Source organism: Phaseolus vulgaris, chromosome 9 (genome assembly GCF_051622355.1).
Source record: "Phaseolus vulgaris cultivar YP4 chromosome 9, ASM5162235v1, whole genome shotgun sequence".
NCBI lineage: Eukaryota > Viridiplantae > Streptophyta > Magnoliopsida > Fabales > Fabaceae > Phaseolus > Phaseolus vulgaris.
The window spans coordinates 11,251,699-11,274,614 of NC_143506.1; the positions used below are offsets into that span (position 1 = coordinate 11,251,699).

Below are 22,916 nucleotides of genomic sequence, written 5' to 3' on the forward strand. Positions count from 1 at the left end.
GAGTAGCAGTCAACAGGTGGAAAAAATGCAGAAAGACTAAATCAATGTTGAGCCATACGTTGTTGCATGTGAACTTGAAGTAAAAAGCATAGTATCATGCATAAGACTTTTCGTGAAGCTAGTCAAAGCATGTTTTGGTGAACTTTTCACGAGCTGAACATGCTTTTATTTAAGACACTCGTTTTTCTTTTGTGTAGGTTTGGATCAAAGTTTAGGGTTTAGGGTTTAGGGTTTGTTGTATAAGGTGGAGTGGTTGATCACACTGAAATTTTCTCTCTAACACAGATTAAGGTTTGGTCATGGATCTCATCAAAGATACCGTCAGCTAATTTCTCATTCTCTGATTGGTGTCTTGAACCCTTGGTATGTATGTATTCTGTTTAGTTTTTATGTAAAAGGTTGTTTCTTGGGTTTCTTTTATTATTGATTGAGATGGGAAAGAGAGTAGGAGGTCTTTTGGTTGATATGTAGATGGAAAGGCTCTTTGAGAAAATCTGTTTTGTTGTATAAGGGTTGGACCACCCCTGAAGTGGTCTTATTTAATTTCATTGCTATTTGCTGATAAAAAAAAAAGGTTTGGATCAAAGTTTATATTTATAAATAAAGTTTAATAAATTCAAGATTTTAAAATAATTAAGCCTTCTATCAGTAAAATTCAAACAAAAATTAATATTCAGGCACTCTTTCAAGAATAATTAAACATGGCACAAAATCATATTCTTGACATTTATGCATTGTTTGGATCCGCTGATCGAATTTTGAAGCGGATGTGCGAGCGGGTGACTCGAATGTTTGGATCAATTGATGTGAAGGAGAGTGTGCAGACGAATGAGGGAGTGCGTCTTTTTTTTCTTTCTTCCTTCATATGCGAGGATTAGCGCTAATGAGAGGGTGCATGTATATGCATTCAAAGTTAATGTAATACCCTTATTTCTTCAGGTGTGTATGCATATGAGAGGTTCTTAGATTTGTTGAAGGTTATGAGGTTAAGAAAGAGGAAGAAAAAAGCATAGGAAAAGCATGTCAGTGAAATAAATATCAGGGAAGGGAGAATCGATTTTTGTAATTATTATAACAGAGAGATAATCAATTATCATAGTTGTTATAAGGAAGGGAGAATCGATTATCATAGTTGTTATAAGGAAGGGAGAATCGATTATCATAGTTGTTATAAGGAAGGAAGAATCGATTCTCATAGCTGTTATAAGGAAGGGAAAATCTATTTTGTTGTGTGTAATTGTTGATTTGCAAAATCGATTCTAAAGGAAGTTATTGTGAAGGCAGAATCTATTCTCCACTTGTTGTGGAATCAATTTTCATGCATTCGATCTAAAAGCAAAATCCATTCTTAATTAATAATAATAAAATTTAATTAATAATAATTAATTTTAATAATAATAATAATAATTTTAATTATTATTATTATTAATCTTCTTATATATACACAATATATTCATTATATAATATAATATTATATTATATAATAAAAATAAAATAATTTTAAAAAATATTAAAAGAATATAAATAAAATTATTAAACATTACCCAATAAAAAAATAAGATTATAATAAAAAATGTATACAATAATTATTATTATTTTCATAAATTATTATAAAATTATTATTATTATTTAAATTTAATGCAAAATTATTTCATACTTTATTTTTAAAAATTATGAATATTTCAATAATTTATTTCTATGTAACAATTTTCAATTTTTACATATATTCATTATTTTCCATCTAAAAAGTGAATATTATCATTTTATTTTTTAATTGAAACTGAAATCTAAAAAAAATACTTCATATTTCATTATTCAAATATTTTAAAACACAAGGGTAAATTTGTAAATTTATATTTTACACCTTTAAAAAAATTATAATTCTCTTTCAACCATCACATCATTCACAAATTTTAATAAATCATCCTCACAAATCCATTATAACATCCCTTAATCCAAACAATCTCACATATCCTCACACATCCTCTCAAATCTTCACACATTCACTCCTCCCACAATCTCTCCCTTAATCCAAACACACCCTTAGGCAGTGTTTGCTTCCGTATATGATTTTCGAGTGCGGATAGACGAACGAGTTAAGGGGGTGGGTGAGGATGGACGAGCGGATAACATGAATATTGATTTTTTCTCTTATGTACAAGGATTAGCGGTGATGGAAAGTAGAACCAACATTATTTTACGTATATACCTTACTTTCATTATGTTTTTGTGGTTTGGGAAGAGCAATTTTATCCCAAAAAAAAGTATAAACACAATTAAAATTGATTTTGCATTCTTTATATTTGGAGTAGGATCGATTCTATTTCATATTGTTTTTATTCCCAAGTATATTTTGTTTAAACCAAAATCGATTTTGTATCTTTTGTGAATCACTACAAGAAAATCATGAAATAGAAACCAATTTTTAGAGACTAAAATAATTAGTTGCAATAATAACTAAATTAGAGACCATTTTAGAAACTAAACAAAAAATTGGTTTCTATTATTTTCTATTATTGTTAAATAGTTTCTAAATTTGTATCTAATTAGCAACCAAGGTTTTAGATACCAAATTTAGAAACTAAATATTTGGTAGTTAAAACTTTGGTTTCTAATTAGATACCAATTTAGAAACTATTTAACAATAATAGAAAATAATATAAACTAATTTAGAAACCAATTTTTCTTTTAGTTTCTAAAATGGTTTCTATTTTAGTTCCTATTGTAACTAATTATTTTGGTCTCTAAAAATTGGTTTCTATTTCATGATTTTCTTGTAGTGAATTCTCTCGTACCACCAACTTCAATTCACTTCTCATTTTCCAGTGGTGCAGCTTCTTCTTCTTCGATGCAGACCAAATCAAAGGTAATAAATAATTGCGATTTTATTTTATAAATATATTTATATATTAAAATAATTTTAAAATATATTGATTTTTTTATAATAATAATTATTATTATTATTAATATTATTATATATGTATATAGAAATTATTTTATTACTATTATCATTATTAATATTAATATTATTATATATACAAAAATTAATATTACATTAACAAATATATTTAATTATACTATTAATAATAAAATATAATTATAAAGAATGAATTTATATAAATATTTATTATTTTATAATATCATAATTTATTATTTAAATATTTTTTAATAATAAATATAAATTTATAAACTTACATTTTTACACTTTTTAAAATAATTTTTACACTTTTTAAAATAATTTATAAATTTTCACCTAATTATAAAATTATTCACAAACTTTAATAGATATTTTTACCAATCTTCATCACTTCATCTAAACATTCTCAAGAGTCTCAAATTCTCATACATACTCAAATTCCCACAAATCTGCCTAATCTAAACACAAATTTTCCAAACACAAATTTAGTTGGATACTCACGAGTACCTACCTTGAAAGGTAGCCTAATATTCTTTTAGATTGCGTGTCGACTGAAATGGTCTCAGTAAAACAGTTGAAAAGTCAGGTTGTGACTTTATTGCATTTGTTAAGTTGTCAGTATAATAAATGCACAATACAAAATAATACCTGGATGGAATATGATTATATTATAAATTTAAATATACTGTACAAATATAGCATTTATTATTATTATTATTTTTATTGATAAAAAAGAGTTTCTACCAATTTTACCAATGATTAAACTTTATTTAAAAACATACTTAGATCACTTTTAGTTTTCATATATAAATCTTAAAAGGTCAATTCTTTGTTTAATTATATATATTTATATTATAAGAAAATCATTAAATAAAAGATAATTAGTTACTTAACTAAATTAAATACTATTTTAATTTTAATTTAATAATTTTATAATAGTATTAAATTAACTTTCGTGTTTGTAAATAAAGATATTTTAAGTTTAGTGAAAAGAAAAATAAAGCAACATAGTTAGTTTATCTTTTCAATTTAAATGTGACTATAACTTATAATCACAATGCATTATGTAAAATTTAATTTGAAAATTTACGAGAAGAAAATTAAAACCCCAAACTTTAGGGGAATTCCAAGAAAAGATGTTCTCAATAATTTTTATAAATTTTATTTTATTTTTAAGTACTAGCTAAGAACACAAAGTTACATTAGTGTAAATTCTGAAATTAATCTTTAGACTGCATATGGGTTTGACGTTTTAGACTTAAAATTTTGAAAAACAGATATTATCTTTTATTTTACATAAAGCAACTATTTTTATTAAAAATAGAGCATTTGCTAAAGGTTAAAAGAATATTTTAAAAAAAATTAAAAACCAAATTAGTCTACTTTCATCTAATTTATTATTAAAATTCTATAGGAATAGGTCTAGTCTATTAATCTAGTTCTCCATTTTATTTTTCTTTTTACATATTTTCTTTTTTTTACATACTAATATCTAATTTTTATTAAAAAAATCAAATTAATCTATACAATTTAAAAAATAATTTGAAAATTTAGTCATCTTAAGACGGTGGTAAATAATGTTGTGGCAGGTCCTTTTTTCCAAATTGTACATGACAACAAAACTATTGAAACTTCCATTATACGACTCTATATATATATAGTCTATATATCTAGAATGCAAATAACCATTTTTAATATATACTTTAAACAATTTTATATTTATATTTTTGTAATATATTTTATTTACAAATTTTAATGTGTTTTTTATTATAGTATATAATTAAATATAATTATGTTTATTAAAGCAATCATGCATCACAAGCACACACACATAAGCACCCACGCCTAAACACTCCCACCCACCTTGTGCATGTGTAATTTTTTAATCAATCTTCAAAGGAACAAATTAGGATTCTCTAAAGAATAAATTAGGATTCTCTTGCTGATTAAAAAAACTCTTTATAATATAATTTTGAGATAAAAAATCTTATAATATAATTTTGAGATTTGTTAGAATATGATTAATGAGGTATTTATAAAGAAATGAGAATTATTTTTATAGGAATTATCAATGATCTCAGTAATATTATATATACATGATGAGTATCTAATTGATAAATGTAAAGTTTATCTAAAGTCTTACGTGAGATGTTATTGACTTGAGTTGAATTATTTTGATCTTGTTTTGATTTGGTTTTGATTTGTGGATATCTATAATTTATATTTAAATATTATATTATTTAAGAAGTTGGGTGTTTCAAATTAAAGTGATATTATACAGTATGTAATTAATAAATGTAAAGTCTTATAGAGTTTGTGAGATGCTATTCACTTGATTGAAGTATGTTGGTGTTATTTTGATTTGTTGTCGAAAATTAATATTTAAATATTGTATCATTTAAGAAGTTGAGTGTTTAAAATTTGAATAAATTGATTAGTTTATGGAATATAAACTATTTTGGATTGAAAAGATAGTTATTTATGTATAATTGGAAGCGGTTTGTGAGTTTTGTTAACTTTCTTAAAGCGAGTGAAGTGATCATATGTCGCTTAAGCAAGATGTCGATACTCAAGTGTGGATAAAAATGATTTCATTAAAAGAGGAGTATCAATTCTCTCTTTAAATGAATTTTGTCATTTAACTAATCACTTTGATGTTTGAGTAAGAGAAGTTGTGTATGTCAAAATTAAGTCTTGAGTTTAATATAAGAAAAAAATATTAAGATTTTTAAGAAAGTTAAGTAAAATATTAATATAAGAAAAAAATAAATCTACAAACTCTTTATGTTAAGATTTTTAATTGTAAATGATGTTGTAATCTCCTATATTTCTATATAAATTCCTCATGAACAAAATGATGAGTTATGAAAATATTTTTTTTGAAATAGTGTATGCCTTTTTGAATTGTAAACAAAAATGATACTTTTAACATAGTTTATATACATTACAATAAGAAAATCGTGAAATAGAAACCAATTTTAAAGATAAAAAATAATTAGTTGTTATAGTAACTAAATTAGATACCATTCTAAAGACTAAATAAAATTTGTTTATAAATTAGTTTCTATTATTGTTAAATTGTTTCTAAATTAGTATCTAATTAGCAACTAAGGTTTTTGCTACTAAATTTAGAATCTAAATAATTGGTAGTTAAAACTTTGGTAGCTAATTAGATACCAATTTAGAAACTATTTCACAATAATAGAAACTAATTTAGAAACCAATTTTTTTAGTTTATAAAATGGTCTCTAATTATTTTGGTCTCTAAAAATTGGTTTTTATTTGATGATTTTCTTGTAGCGATATATATATATATATATATATATATATATAAATAAATAAACAGAACATTCATATTTTTATAAACTATTACTACTTTATATATATTAGAATGTTTTATTATGGATAGGTAAAAGTTTCTAGCTCATGAAACAAATTGCAAACGCCATTTGAAAGAAAATGGTATTTTTTATAAAAAAAAAAAACATCATACAATGACAAGGATATAATGTTATTTTAGATTTTATAAAAAATAACTGTCATTTTAAATAACATGAATTTTAGCTTATAAATTACAAAAGGTCAATATTTTCTACATTACTGAAATTTATAATAATTGAATATTTTTAAACATATAAATTACATTAGAAATAAAATCATAATAAATATATGTTTCTAAACATAAGACCCGAGTTTTAATACAGATAAATTATTAAAGGATAAATAATAGAAAGATCTAATTTTATGAATAGAAGTATATGTCTTTCTTTTTTATTTTATTAAGAATATTTTTTTCATTTGGGTGTTTGTAAAGAAGAAATGTCATTCGTGATTAGTGTAGAAGTTAATATTTAGTGATGTATATGAAGTTCTATAAAAATTTAGAAATTCAAAGAATTTGTTTTGAATAAATATGTTACCTTCAAATAAGGGATGATTTAATAGCATGATTGTTTAGCATGAATATTAGTAGTTGGATTAATATTTATGTGGAAGTTGATAGGTATACTTTTGTATATGATAATGGTAATTTACTTGGAGTTGATTTTCAATAGAAATGATATGTTGGGTGATTTAGAGTAAGTTTAGGTATTATTCTAGTTGTTAAATTCTTTATGAATTGATAAATGTTATTCTGGAAAGAGATATCATTCAAATATGATGGTTCGCCACTCATACAACACGTAAACGATATGTAATTATTACTTTCATTGTTCATCGCCACAAGAACGATAATATGAATGTTAAAGTGATTTGGAGGAACTCAAACAAAAACTTATAACTTCAACAAAAGAGAGGTTAAGGAAACTCTCTCTCCTTTTGAAGATATAACAATCATACAACTTTGTGGTCAATCAAAGCATAAGTATGAGCATGGTTCATGACTTTAGAAATTTCTAAGAACAACTATGTTATGGCTCTCAAGAGATGACATAATCACTCAATTGGTGAAATGGTATTTTCTACTTCTCCCTTAAGTCAAATATGATAAAAATAGCATTTCCAAAAAGTCAAAAGAGTAATTTCCAAAGAATTTAAAAACTAAAATAGTCTATATATACAATCTGGAAAATAGATTTAAAAATTTAGTCATTGTAAAGATTGGACGAGCCTTGACAGTGGAAAAGAATGTTGTGGCAGGTTCCTTTTCCAAATTTTATTGCATGACAACAAAAGTATGGAAAATTCCGTTATACGACTCTATAGCCTTTCTAGAATGCAAATAACCCCTTCTTAATATACTTTAAATAATTTTATATTTATATGTAATATATTTTATTTTTAAATTTTAATGTGTTTTTTTAATTATAGTATATATTTAATTGTGAGTATTAATATTTGAGTAATTTATTTTACATAAATCCTTTTATTTATAGAAACAAGTGTTTTAAAAAATATTATTTTGTATAACTATATATTTACGCTTGTATATGACTGGTGATTTGAGACAAAAATTAAAACTATTTGACACAAAACGAATTTAAATTTAGAATTAATTAAAAAGATTTGACACAAATTAAAAATTGCAATGTCCTTTAGTTGAATGAAAATTAACGATTGATAGTAATCATTAAAAAATTAAAGTATTTGATTGTGATGATAAAATATACTAAGTGTGAGTAAAAGCTCTTTAGGAACCAAATTTATACATCTATCCTATTTAAGAACAAAAAATATAATTATGTGTTTTCAGTTTGAAAAAAAATAATATTATATTTAATAAAAAGAAAGCAAATGTACAATACAACGTATATATTTATTTTATAATGTGGAAATTTATCAATTTTTTAAGTTTTTTAAGAATGTTTTTTAGTTATTATATGGTACATAGACATCGACATCATAACATTAATGATTGATACCTTATCAGAAGTTTAACTGAGTACGTTTTGGGAAACTAAATTGAACCGCGACTTAACTATCTGATTAACATAATTTGTGTGTATGAAACTCCTTCCTAATACAAATAATACCTCGATAATTCGTGTCAAACTAAGTCCACCAGCACAAAGATGTTCCTATGACCTTATAAATAACACTCAAGAAGAATAAAAATGTTCGTAATTAATAACATTCATTACCCTTCACAATCAAATATTATGTACTGACTTTGGCGTTGAAGAACATTTTTCATCAAGAATGCAGGAGAGCTCACACAACAGAAAATATGTATCATTCTCAATCCATACAAGAACAATTATAATACCTGGATATTGATTTATATATAAAAAAATTCAAATTATCAAATCAATAAAAGTATAAAAATCATAATAATATATATTTTTGCTCTCTATGAGATTAAATAAATAAATAAAAATTAATGTATGTTATTGTATTCTCTTTACATTCAACTCAAGTGAACATGTGATTAAGTTGTTGGACATATAAATAAAATACATATACACACATACTTTTATATATTTGTGTATTATGTAATGACCTATCTTGTTGATGACTTTTTACGGTAAGTGCATCGCGTTGTCAGAAGTAATTATTTGTCTCTAAAAACGAATATTGATTTCATGAGGAAAAATAGGGATTGAGTTTCATCTTTCTCACTCTTTTGTATTTAGATTAGCCTGATAACATTAAGTTATTCGATTGAAATTGATGTCCATATAAAATTTATTTATATCGATTTCTTGCATATAAAATTATTAAGAATGTTTATTAAGTATTGATTTCTCGCATACTTATAAAAACAACTTAGAGTCACGCTCAGACGTTAATAGCAATTAACATTTCAAGTCTATTATTTCTAGCACTCAAATATGTTAAGTATTGTTGTTTATGTTAGAATACTAAAAATATTTTTCAGTTAGATTTAAGATTCTAGATCAAGAGTTAGAAACAAAACAACAATATCAATAATCAATCAAGAACGAAATATTATGTTCAAAGATCACCCCAATACATAAGAGTTTGAACAAATTACTCCTAAATCCACAGGGTAGAATTAGTCACACATCTTCTATCACCTTCTATTCTCCCAATTGGGTTACAAGTCACTCAATGGTGTTTTCCTCTCAATCTACCACACCAGGGTTGAGCCCTTAACGCCCTATTTAACCTAATTTACTAGGATTAGGTGACTTCATGCTTCGCACTGATGGACTTATTAATAAAAAAATAAAAATGACCCAGTTTGTCTGACGCATTCTTGCTCAAGCGAGAATATCTCGCTTGAGAGAGAAATGCGTTGTTTTCCGAAAAACTTCACTGGAGCATTCTCGCTCAAGCAAGAATGAGCTCGCTTGAGTGAGAAACTCCGCTGCAGAGTTGGACTTTCTTGCTCTTTTTATGCTCTAGGCCTTCCAGCTTTCTCCTTTTAGCTTATAAAATTCTTCTTTAGTCCAAATCTCCATTCTTACCTAGAAACCTAGATTAACACCAAATTTGGGAATAAAATTCTCTTATTCAAATAAAGATCATAAAAATGTAAAAAAGTATAAATTCATAAATTAGAGATTATTTTATATGTATTTTAACAACTAATACTTGTAAGTGTCTATATTTCGATATGAAATAGTACTGAAATTAAGCACTTATCACTCTCCCCAACTTAGAATCTTGTTTGTCCTCAAGCAAAATAAATGAATGTATTTGAATTTAAATATCAAAAGCTTACTAAACAACAGATTAAATTAGAAACTTATGATGCTTCCAAATTCAAATATAGAAAAAATATAGATACAATCAACTTCCAAGATCAAATCAAAACAAATAAATGAATTCATCAATGAATTTCTTCTCATATGCTCACAGGTAAGTGTTTCTCTCTATTTTTACTGAATCATAACTAATCATAGTTGCTTTTCATTTCATCTTCCCATCACAAACATATTAGAAACATGAATCTTGAGATCTTTTCCAGGGTTGGAATGAAGTTGGGCTTTCAAAAAGTATTGGTTTTTCAGATAACAAAATGCACATCTTAAAGAAGAACATACATACAATCCAATTATAAAAAACATATATATTATATAATCACCATTTTCTTTTAAATTCACACTTTTCTTCATTTTTTTTTTGTGTTTGAGATTTTTTTTTCTCTTTTTTCAATAAGATTCTTCTTATTTTTAACTTTTTGAACTTTCACAATTAGAATCAACCATCTACTATCAAAGGGTAAACAAAGAGTTAATTTTACAAATATATAATTTGCAAACAACCAAACAAATTTTTAATGTCAAATTTAATACATGGAAAATATTGTTTAAAAAAGGATTTATAGTTTGTAATGTTACCAATTGTGTTTCCTCCTTATTTATGTCAAATATTTGCAATTGGTGTGAAGGGAAATAATACGAAGAAGAAGAAGAATAAATCACAAATGAGTAATCCTAATTTTCATTTCCAAATTCTAATGTTTATAATAATAAATTAAAAAATTGGACAATGTGGCAGTAGAAATTATAATTCTCACAACGCCGGCTAGAAACAAAAAAGTGTTCGGACTAAAAAGTTTGAATGAACTACAAATTTCAGCATTGAAATGTGAACACGCAACTCATTAATAAAAAAAAAAGTCTAGTGATTCGCAATTTCATTTCATTGCATGAGAGCAACATATTAATTGGACGTATTAGCAGAATAATCTTTCTAAACATCATTACTAACTTCATTTTTATTTGAATTGAAAAGAAGATTTAGAGAGTGAATATTTGAAAAGAAAAGAAAATTGTTTCGACTAAAATATATTAAAGTAGATTTATGAAAAAAGTTTATTGAAGTTTTTGAGTTAAAAGGTGATTTGTGGAATTTTTAAATTTTTTTAAATAGTGTAAACTATAAATTTATAAATTTATGTTATTTTAAAAAATATTTGAATAATAAAATAATTAATTAATTTATATATTTTTTTATAATTAATAATAATATTATTATTATATAAATTACTATATTTATTTTTATTGTTTATTGTTTATTTTTATTAATATTATTAAATATTTGATACAAATAAAATTAAGAGTAATTTTGACTTTTTAATAATATTATGTAAATTTTTAATAATTATAAAATATATATTTAATATAATATATTTCGATTTTTGAAATTTAATAATATTTTATTCATTTTTTATACTTTTATTTGTTTGCAAAAATTTCATGTCCGGAAACAAAGTAATAGATTCTAATAAATAAATAGTTCGATAAAAGAAAAAATAATTTCTCAGAAAACCCCTTTTACAGCCCAGTGCCATTAACTGAAAATATTAGAGTCAACAACAGCAGCTAACATGACTGGTTCCATTGAGGAATTTAGTCACAGTATGCATGCTCATTGAGTTTCACTTAAACATGTAAGTTGTAACAACACTCACTGATTACTCATAATTACTCATTAGTTGCATCCTTTCTCACTCCAAAAACTAAATCCAATAGTCAAAATGTTGTGTCCCGCTAGTATGACTGCTTCAAATAGGATTTGGTTATAAATACTTCCATCATTGCATGCATATGAACATGTAACCCAACATTGCCAACTTTACTCATCATGATCAACATTCCACTTCTCTTGCTCTCTTCTTTCCTATTTCATCATTTCCATGCCATCTCATGCAACACTAACACAGACACAGATGTCCTTCTTTCTTTCAAATCTCAAGTCACTGACCCAAAAAATGCTCTCTCTGGGTGGTCTGCACACTCCAACCACTGCAACTGGTATGGTGTCACATGCACCAAAGTGGGAAATAGGATCCAATCTCTCAATCTACCAGGACTTTCTCTCTCTGCCAAACTATCTCCTCACCTTTCCAACCTCACTTTCCTACAATCACTTGACCTTTCCAACAACAACTTTCATGGCCAAATTCCCAAAGACTTTGCCCATCTCTCACTTCTCAGTGTCATTAGATTACCTTCAAACAATCTCAGTGGTACACTTCCACCACAGCTAGGCCATCTCCACCGTCTAAAATTTTTGGACTTTTCAGTCAATAAAATCACAGGTCAGATTCCTCAATCATTTGGCAATCTATCTTCTCTTGAGAATCTTTCCTTGGCAGGGAACGGTTTGGAGGGTGAGATTCCAACTGAACTTGGTAATCTTGCCAATCTTTCCGTTCTTCAATTGTCAGTAAACAATTTCTCTGGCAAGTTTCCCACTTCTATCTTCAACATTTCTTCATTAGTCTTTTTATCCGTGACTGGCAACCATCTTACGGGTAAGTTACCACAAAATCTTGGCCATTTTCTTCCAAATTTAGAAAATCTAATCCTTGCAACCAATATGTTTGAAGGGGTAATTCCGAATTCCATATCCAATGCCTCACATCTTCGACAGATTGACCTTGCTAACAATAAATTTACTGGATCCATACCTCTATTCTACAACTTAAAAAACCTTACCCGCCTCAGTCTTGGTAATAATAGTCTCTCTTCCACAACCTCTTCAAATTTCCAGTTCTTTAATTCCCTTAGAAACTCCACCCAGTTACAAATTCTCATGATCAATGATAACCATTTGGCTGGGGACCTTCCAAGCTCTGTTGCTAATCTTTCCCGGAATCTCCAACAAATCTGTGTAGCTAATAATTTTCTTACTGGTACCATTCCTCAAGGAATGAACAAATTCCAAAATCTCATATCCTTTTCTTTTGAAATCAATTATTTCGTTGGAGAGTTACCACAAGAATTAGGGGCACTAAATAATCTACAGAATCTTAGGATAGACAGCAACAGATTCTCTGGGGAAATTCCAGACATTTTTGGCAATCTCACAAATCTGAATACCCTTGCAATGGGCAATAACCAGCTCTCGGGTAGAATTCACCAAAGTATTGGACAATGCACGAGATTAAGTACTCTTGACTTGGGAATGAATAGACTTGGTGGGACCATACCGAAGGAGATTTTTCAGCCTTCTGGCTTAAGAATCTTGTATTTAGCAGGAAACTCTTTGCAGGGTCCGCTTCCTCCTAAGGTCGGCACCATGAAACAGCTTGAGACCATGAATATTTCTGACAACGAGATGTCAGGGAACATTCCTGTGGAAATAGGAGAGTGTTTTGGTTTGAAGTGGCTAATGATGTCAAGAAACAAATTCAATGGTTCAATCCCAACTAAAATTGGGAATTTAGCATCCCTTGAGACTTTGGATTTATCATTAAACAGTCTCACTGGTGCTATTCCTGAAAGTTTAGAAAAGCTCGAGTATATACAGAAATTAAATTTGTCTTTCAACCATTTGGAAGGGGAGGTTCCTGATAAAGGTCTTTTTACGAACCTTACCAAATTTGATCTTCGAGGTAACAATCAACTCTGTAGCGTTAACAAGGAAATTGTGCAAAATTTGGGAGTACTCCTGTGTGTTGTTGGAAAAAAGAAAAGAAAAATCTTACTCCCTACCATACTTGCAGTAGTTGGAACCACTGCTTTGTTCATTTCAATGCTCTTTCTGTTTTGGACAATGAAGAAGAAAAGAAAGGAGAGGAAAACCAGTGTGTCATCTGAACCTTTCCGGGGGTTCCCTCAAAATATAACTTATGGTGACATTCGGATAGCTACAGACAATTTTGCAGCTGAAAACTTAATTGGAAAAGGAGCTTTTGCCTCTGTGTACAAGGGTGTGTTCAGCTTCAGCGCTGGTGAAACCGTCACCCTTGCTGTCAAAGTCCTGGACCTGCAACAAAGCAAAGCGTCTAAGAGTTTCAATGCGGAATGTGAAGCTTTGAAAAATGTTAGGCATCGGAACCTGGTGAAGGTTATCACTTCTTGCTCCAGCCTTGATTATAATGGGGAGGAATTTAAGGCCCTTGTCATGCAATTCATGCCCAATGGAAACTTGGACATGAAAATACACCCAGGAGATGAAGAGCCAGGATCCATTCTAACCTTGATGCAAAGATTGAGCATTGCCATTGATGTTGCTTCTGCTGTGGAGTACTTGCACCATGATTGTCATCCACCAATAGCTCATTGTGATCTGAAACCTGCCAATGTCCTTCTAGATGAAAACATGACTGCCCGTGTTGTAGATTTTGGATTGGCAAGGTTTCTGTGTCAAAACACATCAGAGAAGCAGAGTAGCACTCTAGCACTGAAAGGATCAATTGGCTACATTGCCCCAGGTATACATTAACACTTCGCTTTCTTTAAAGAATAATCGAGTTCTTTTTTCTTTTTACTGTAGTTTCATTTTACTTGCTATTTGTGCATAAGTGAGATACACGCACTTGTATGAATAGGGTGATATGTTTCAGAATATGGTTTTGGAAGCAAGGCTTCAACTGAGGGCGATGTGTACAGTTTTGGGATCCTAGTGCTAGAGATGTTCACAGGAAAAAGACCAACTGATGAAATGTTCAAGGAAGGATTAAGCCTCAGGAAATTTGTCTCAGCTATGGATGAGAATGAAGTAGTGATGATGGGTGGTGATAGAAGGCTGATTGAGGATTATGGATATTCAACACAAAGCTCAATCAGTGATGATCATAGCAGTGGCTTTGACAGCAACACACATTGTATGCTTAAAGCTGAGGAGTGCATCGCTGATGTGATAAGAGTTGGTCTGAGTTGCACAGCTTATCAACCCAAAGACCGATGGAGCATGAGAGAGGCCTTATCAAAATTGCAAGCTATCAACCACTCTATGCTGCCTTTTTGAAGTAGGCCTCCAGCCCAGATGCAATCACCATAGCAAGTCACTGATGTGGCCCAAAAAGTAATATTTAGCAGAGTTATATACATATGTATTTAATAAATTACAATAATGAGTGAGATCCTCAACTAGAAGAACTAGAAGGGATTGAACTAAACGTTTAAAGTTAACTTTTTAATAATATATCGTTATTTTATCTTTTTTAACTTAAACTACCTCTTTAGAATGAATTATTCTTTTTATGACTCTCAACGTTAACAATAACTAAATTTATTAAGGAACTTGAGGCTTTAAAAAGATGAATTAAAGATTTTGAATGAAATTATAAAGCTATAAAAAAGTGAAGCAAGACTTAAAAAACGAATCGCAGTTCATATGACTTGCACTAGTAGAGGAGTACTTCTATTAACTGGTTTTGAATTTTAGGTTAGTTTTCATATTTAAGACTTCAATTAAAATATTAGGGATCGGGTTGGAAAAATATGGGTTTTGTGAATTTAACTTTATTTTGAATAAGAAATTTTGTATTTTTTTACATGGAACTGAGAGCCTTTTCTTTCAGAAATTGTTAAGTTTCATTAAAATGATCTTAAAAAAATTGTTGAATTGGTGATTACAATAATTTTGAGTTAAATTTAGATGTTACGTAAGTATTATACATTCAATTTAATTTAGAAGTAGCTATAACTTGGTTTTAATTTGAGTTTCATATTTTAAATACAATGTGATAGAGATGATAATATTACATTAATTGAATTAATTAGATGAGTGTATTAGGCCCAAAAGAAAATGCACTAGAGATAGGTTGGAGAATAGTCAATGCAGAGAAGGTGATAAATTTCACTTTCTACATGTAGTTACAAAGTATCTGAAGTAAAAGATATGATAAGGAAACACTAGATGAACATGCGAAATTCAAATTAAAACCTAATTCTAACTAACTTTTTAAGTGATATTCTTCAACCTTATGATTGGTTAAGCTTCCCTACAACTAGACTTATCAATTTGGTCCAACCCACAAGATTTGACCCTTACTTACATGAATCAAAGTAAAACAAAATCCACATAAAGAAAAACTCAGAATACCAAAATGTCCACAAAATGTCCAAGTAAACTCATAGGGTCTAACCTTAACACACATGGATTAAAGCTAACAAAGTTTACATGGCAAAAAAGTTCACATAAAAAAAAATTATAGGTTAAAATATCCACAATGAATCATGACCAACCAAAGAGCCAATATTTTTTAAAATGAAAAAATCTTTAAAAATTGGAATATAAACAAAAAATCATTTACTTAAAAAAATACGAAAAGTTAATTTGTTTCAAATTTTAACTATTCACAATATAATCTAGTTTAATTAGTTAATATTGGCATCATAATCAAACATTACTTAATTACAATTGTCAAAATCACAACAAAGAAAAACTTATATTTCCAAAAGGTAAAAAAGAAAACATAAACCCAAATATTGATATTATCTTCATATTTTTATATAATAATAAAAATTAAAAGCAGTTGTAAGAATATTAAATGAAATTATAATATTAAGATTGAATATAAACTAAAAGGTCGTTTTTAAGGTTCCCAAATTATTTTACTTTTTATAGAAAATTTTAAACATTTGTGAATTAATTGAATAAACACACTATGTAAAAAAATTGTTTGACTAAAATAACGTACTATTTTCATAAAGTTATAATAATAGATAAAAGAAATTATAACCTTCTTTGCACAAAATATTAAATGATAATTATTTTTTCCAAACATTATAAGTTTCAAAACTACAACTAGAAAACAAATAATATTATTCAGTTTGTAAGAGACTGAATTGACCAAGAATATAATATAAATATTAAGAATTTAGTTAGATACTAAATTATAATTATTAAAAGCTTCAGAGACTAATTTACAAATAATAAAAATCAATTAAAAATTAATGTAAAATATTTTAAAAACTGAGAAACTTATATACAATTACAAAAAGTATTTTTTGATCAATCAAATCCATTTTGTTTTTTTCTCTAACCCGTTTAATGTAGAAATTTTGAACTATTAAAACCTCTGTCCACCTACTCATTTAGTAAATCAATAAAAAAGAACTTATTTTAAGAATAAACTAAAATTAAACGTAGATCATAAGCAAGTCTACCTACAACCCATATTCATCTCAGAATTATTTATAGTTGTTTAGATAATTAGGAATTTACAATCTCTTAAAGGAAAAGGTACTCTCAAGAGAATGCAAATTTTTTTATACATGACACAAAAATTGGTAAAAATTCCCTTGGGATAAAAATGGACATCTAAGTAGTTATTAAGAACAATTTAAGGAATTTTTTTGTTTAAATGATAGATGAATATCATCATATCATCCACTACATTAACTACATTTACTTAACTATTATTTTATTAATATTATATGCTTATAGAAAATCTATATTTAGGCGCATTTTTATTTAAATTTAAATTTTAAAGAGGGTATTTCTTTTAGATAATTTAGAATTTTGAAAAATAAATAATTGACAAACCTTGTAACTATATCAAGGGAGAAAAAGATCATAAATTTGTAAATCTTTTATTTATTTATAAGAAATGTCAGCATTTAAAAAAATTAGTTGGAAGTCAGAACTGCTTTTCAAAACGTTTTAATTTATAAATTCACAGTAACTTTTGCAATACCTATTATCTCCAGAAACCATAAAAGCTAACCTCTTACAATTAGAATATTCCTAGTAATGTTTTTGCAAACATTGACAAAAGTAATTTAATCAGTACAAAAGGTGAATATAACATTTTTTGAACAATTAAGAAATGTAATTTAACTTATAAGAGATGTTAATGTGGCATTTTTAAACAACTGGTTAACATTGATAAAAAAAAATTATGAACAATATTTTTGTTAGAGATAAGATGTGGAGGCACATGCAAGACCAGAAATAAAATGAGTAGAAAAATGGTGGTGCTTGATATTTTGGGAGGGTGAAGGGTGAAGAGGTAGGTGGTTGACATAGTCAAAGTTGGATTTATGTCTTTTCCGACAAGTTGGGTCAGGAGGGAAGGACCCCACAAGAAACAACCGCATGGCATTGATTCATAGAGTGGGTGGTAGAGATAAGTAACATCATGACGTTTCCATGAACGAAGAATTTAAAGCTGCAAGGAGTCCTCATCACATAAGCAGAAACACAGGTTGTTCACCAGAGGTTTTTCAGTATATAACAAACCGTCCTCAACAATAGGACTCAGGGCCTATAGGTACCCGAATGGACAGCACAGTTAACCAAATATCAAGATTACATAATAATAATATTACCCCATTTGAAATCAACACTAGAGTAGGAAATGCTAATTAATTTACATTTGGTTGAAACCTGAGCAAGGTCATCTCAGAATTGGCCCTTGATGATGCAACCGTTGGGCTGCTATTGCTACTGCTATCGGACAATGAAACAAGCGTTTTCTGCAACACCCCAGATGGAGATGACACCATTGTTCCCAGAGGACTGTTAGATTCAACATGTGTAGTGGCTGGTGAGGGTGTGTTGGAGGTTGCTTCGTTGGTTTTGGTGGTGGCAGTGACTGTGCTTGACCTAAGAACTTCAGCTAGAGGACCCCCAAGCGTTGAAGCCACCCAAGGTGCTGGGTTGAGCCAGTTTGAGAGAGAGATTTTGGTATCAGTGTGTGTGTTTGCAATAGACTCCATTAGGCCCAACCCTATGTTAACATTACCTAAATCTTCATTCACAGCACCACCCCCCTTTGATAGATCAAGAGAAGAAAGGGATAATTTACCAATTGATACAGCAGAGTTCTTGTTGTTATTGTTGGTGGTGGTGGCATTGTTTTCACCAGTTTCTGTGTTGGACCAAGCATCAATGAAACCCCTTGTCTTCTCTGGTTGGAGATTTTCCATGGGGACAATCAGAGGATTCAGGAAAGGATGGCGTCTGTTTTGCTGATCCAGTCCAGTGTTGTATAGTGCAAATGAATTCAGAAACTGAGGCTGGGTGTTATTACAACAACTCTCGCTGCTCAGCCCAACTTTGTTATGCATCAGAGACTGCCATTCTGAGTCAGAAGCACCCAGGGAAATAGGATCTCCATTCAGCATCCACTCCAAACCCCTATTACATTCAATTCACTGGATCAGTAACAGAGTACCCAAGTTATCACAACAACATAACACCCAAAAATACAAAAAATAGAAAAGCATTCCCTCGGCTTCTTTATAGTAAACTAGACATAAAATGACCGACTTTTAGCACAAATAACCAATACTTCAAATTTTCAACCGAGTTTAATCAGAATCGAAGTAAAACAAAATGTATAAGGCCTTGGAAAATTTTCAGTTATGATGTCTTGTTCTTTATGTTTATTACTTAAGAAACAAAAGATCCGAGAAGGGAAGAAGAATTGAAATCAGAACCCAAACCGAGAAATAAAGACATAGTGAATTCAAACTTGGAACTCACCTGGGCTCCTTATTTGCAGAAACAGAAGCCATGGAGTCAAAATTTGCAGCTTTGAGACTAAAGTTAGCAAGAGAGAGGGGAGATTCAAGGTATGGCGGAGTGGTGGAAGAGCCAAGAAAATGGGGTGAAGATCCATGTTTTCTAGATGTGGGGTTAGAAATAGCCACGGTAACATCAGGTATAGAAGGAAAAGGATTAGACTCATGGCGAGGCCTCTTGATTTGGTGGCTATTGTTGTTGATGCTAGTGGGAGTGGTGGTCTTGGTGTTAACTTCCACAGGCTTTCTTGAACGGGGACGCCCTCTATGCATGTGGCGCTCGCAGTACTTGTGGTTTGGAGCCACATCTCTTGAACATCTCCATTTTTTGCCATCTGTTCTTCTACACCTACCTGGCTCCGGGTCAGTGCTACTAGCCAACCTCAGATTGAAACCACCATCCACTGAAAATAAAATTAAAAACAAAAGGTAATGCAAAGTTCAAGAAACAGTGAAAGCAAGCCCCCATGTCATGAAAAGGGCCACAGTGATTTGAACAAAAGAAAAGGTGAAGTTTTGAGACAAATACAAACAGTGGTCGAGAGAGGACAGGCAAAGAAAGACACAAACTTTAGATGGGAATGGGCTCAAAAGGCAGAAAAGGCACGGGAACATGGTGTGGTCTTGTGTTTGTGCGTGAACTATGAGAATGAGAGTAGAAAATAAGAAATTAAGACGCACGAGAAAGCAAAGGGTCATTCATACTGCAGACAGAGCGAGAAGAGGATGTGAGTGAAGTATGGATGAGGAGATCAGGTGGAACAGGAACAGAAGCCATCATGTACTTGTATATCATGGCTTGTCTTTCAAGCTCCCTCCATTGTGCACTTGTGAAAGGAAACCCCAACGAAGCCGCCATCCCACCTGCTGTAACACACAACCAAGACACAACACAAGTATGTTCAGAGTCTTAGACAGGACAGAAACCCCAACGCACACACACTCTCTCTCTTTTGACCCACCTTTACTTCCTTTTTATTCTAGTAAAAAGATGCAATCTTTGGGATGTATTAGTGAGAAAGATGCAATGAAACCGAAGCTTAGCACACACAGCAGTGAGGGGGAGAAAGTAATTAAAACACAAACCTGAGGGTTTGAAGGTAGAAGAGGTGGTGGTGGGAGAAGTATAAGGAGAAATGTCAAAAGGCTGCAAAGTCCTTACAGGTGCAGGAGCACCACAGCCACCATCAATAGCAGGAGCGAGAACAGAAGCTCCACTAACAAGGTTTATATGATTAGTAAAAGACATGTAAGCCGTGGGACCATCGCCATCACCAGCACAGGAATCATTATCAAAGGGTGATGACAATGGACGGTGGTGATGATTATGATGCGCCATCATCGTCATCTTATTATGGAATAATGCTTCAGGGCTCTGCAGTTTCACATCCAACCCAACAACGCTACCACCACTGTTGTTGCTGCTGCTGCTTCTTTTTCTCGTGTGGGAAAGACCAAACTCACCCATTACTCATACGATAGTTAAATTAAATTAAAAGCAAGCAGTTTTGCTGAAAATCGGGAACCACTTTGTAATGAAGGAAAAAAAAGAATAAGAAAAGCACCTTTTCAGGTAAGGGAGGAAAGTGCTGTTTATGGCATTGGGATGTCTTGTGTTGGGCTGTGTCTATCTATCTATCTATCTAAACAGTAAACGATAGAGTGAAGATAATAAAAAGAAATAAAAAAATGGTATCCCTCTAGTGCCAGGTGTTGTAATGGAGAAAGAGTGAGGTTGATGTGGGATTTATGATTGAGTTATGGGTTGCCGCCATTCTCGGCCTTTGCTTTGCTTCCATGCTTCCAACATTCGCACCACACGCTAGCAGACAAATTAGTAAAAAGGTGACCCGTTTTTGTTTCTTTCTTTTCACCCTTTCTCTCTCTTTCTTGTCCGTTTATAAGTTTTTTTATCTATCATCATTATTGTGGTATCTATCCCTTTCTGCATGTATGGCTAGACCCCGCTGGAGATACTCTTATCTCTCATCGAGTTTATTGGGAACCAAGGAACCACACAACAAGATATCCCCACTCTCTCCCTACCCTATAACGCCCACCATACTCATTCCCTGTCCTCTCCTCTCTCTTAACTCTCTTCAAAATATTCATTTTCATCTTTATCACTACCACCACGTTTATTCAAATAACACACCAACTCAATAAATCTCACTTTCCATATTTTACTCATCAAACTCTTTTTGGGGAACTCGCAACCTTTTGTTTTCCCCGTATATACTAGCCAGTTCCCGTTAACACCTCTCCTGCACCACACTGAGGAAGACACGGGTAAATTCTAAAGTCACGGTTCTACTACATTCCAATTCCCAAATACGTGTAAGAACAATTCCATAATCAACGTTTTCATTAAAAAAATATGCATATCAATAATCAAGGTTGCTGGGAGGTCATTCTTCGAGATTTTTGCTACAAGTGTCTTTCGTGTTGCTAGCTCAACTCTATGTCTAATGTTTGACTTCTGAATTTATTATTTTCTTCCTCAAACACTTGCTATAGCATGGTGACGTGGGACACCTACATGGGTATTCATGAAATCAAAGAGAAAATTATATTGGTACAGAAATCTTGCACAAAACTTATATAATAAAGAAAAATGAAAAAAAAAAAGGAATAGGCAGAGTACGGCTGTATTATACAAGTTATGAGAACGAAAGTCCAAATCAGTGAGCACGAGAGCAATTTGAGTTTTGTGTTTTTTTATTTATTTCAAATTACTGTTTGAAATATGTGTTAAAGAATAATATTAATAATAGTAGTGGTAATTGAATAGTGTGATGACCCCATTCAGGTAGGTATGAGATAAAGTGAAGGAAGGCGAAGTGCCCTGTTTGTGTTGATCTTTAAAATGAAAAGTACTTGTCCTAATTTGGGGCACCAAATTTTGTTAAAATAGTTTAGCTTCTTGAGGGGCTTGTTTGGCCATACTTGATAAAAAGTGAAGGAGGGCCTAATAAATTATCCTCCAGCGTCAGGTTTGTGAAACTAAATCTTTAATGTTGTCAGTGGCATTTCATCGAACAGGTTGCCCCACACATCACCCTCCCCTCATGTTCGCCCCCGCTCTAACCATACTTCACTGGCCCCCCAAAACTTTTTATTTACCTTCTAACCAATCTTCACATCACTCTTCTTCCTGAAAAACTACGTACAATTGTGAAATCCATATAAGAATAATAATACGAAATTTTTATATTTAAATGTAGTTTTTTATTTTAATCCCTGTCAATTTTTCATTTATTTTATTTCATCTCAAATTTAAAATCAACGACTTTAGTATCTCGAAATCTTCAAAATTTTCACATAACTCGAACATGGCAAAATTTCCCTAATTCTGTTCCCTACTTTGTTTTCACTAAATA

The 22,916-nt window shown here is 30.1% G+C and overlaps 2 protein-coding genes across 8 annotated transcripts; one reads left to right on the forward strand and one right to left on the reverse strand.

Moving 5' to 3' along the window:
* Positions 1-11,910: 11,910 nt before the first annotated feature.
* LOC137822989 (uncharacterized) lies at positions 11,911-15,148 on the forward strand. The gene is made up of 2 exons (XM_068628053.2): positions 11,911-14,492; positions 14,625-15,148. Exons 1-2 carry the CDS (start codon positions 11,915-11,917, stop codon positions 15,026-15,028), a joined length of 2,982 nt encoding a protein of 993 aa, XP_068484154.1. The 5' UTR covers positions 11,911-11,914; the 3' UTR covers positions 15,029-15,148.
* Positions 15,149-18,172: 3,024 nt separating this feature from the next.
* GRF7 (growth-regulating factor 7) lies at positions 18,173-21,408 on the reverse strand. Of its 7 annotated transcripts, none has more exons than XM_068625710.2 (4): positions 20,623-21,408; positions 20,218-20,403; positions 19,499-19,940; positions 18,173-19,150 (listed from the first exon to the last, which is right to left on the reverse strand). In XM_068625710.2, exons 1-4 carry the CDS (start codon positions 21,002-21,004, stop codon positions 18,376-18,378), a joined length of 1,785 nt encoding a protein of 594 aa, XP_068481811.2. In that variant the 5' UTR covers positions 21,005-21,408; the 3' UTR covers positions 18,173-18,375. The 7 variants fall into 7 exon arrangements, with proteins under 7 accessions (XP_068481811.2, XP_068481814.2, XP_068481813.2 ...); XM_068625713.2 differs by having other exon boundaries at positions 20,242-20,400; positions 20,623-21,372; XM_068625712.2 differs by having other exon boundaries at positions 20,242-20,403; positions 20,623-21,296.
* Positions 21,409-22,916: the final 1,508 nt, after the last annotated feature.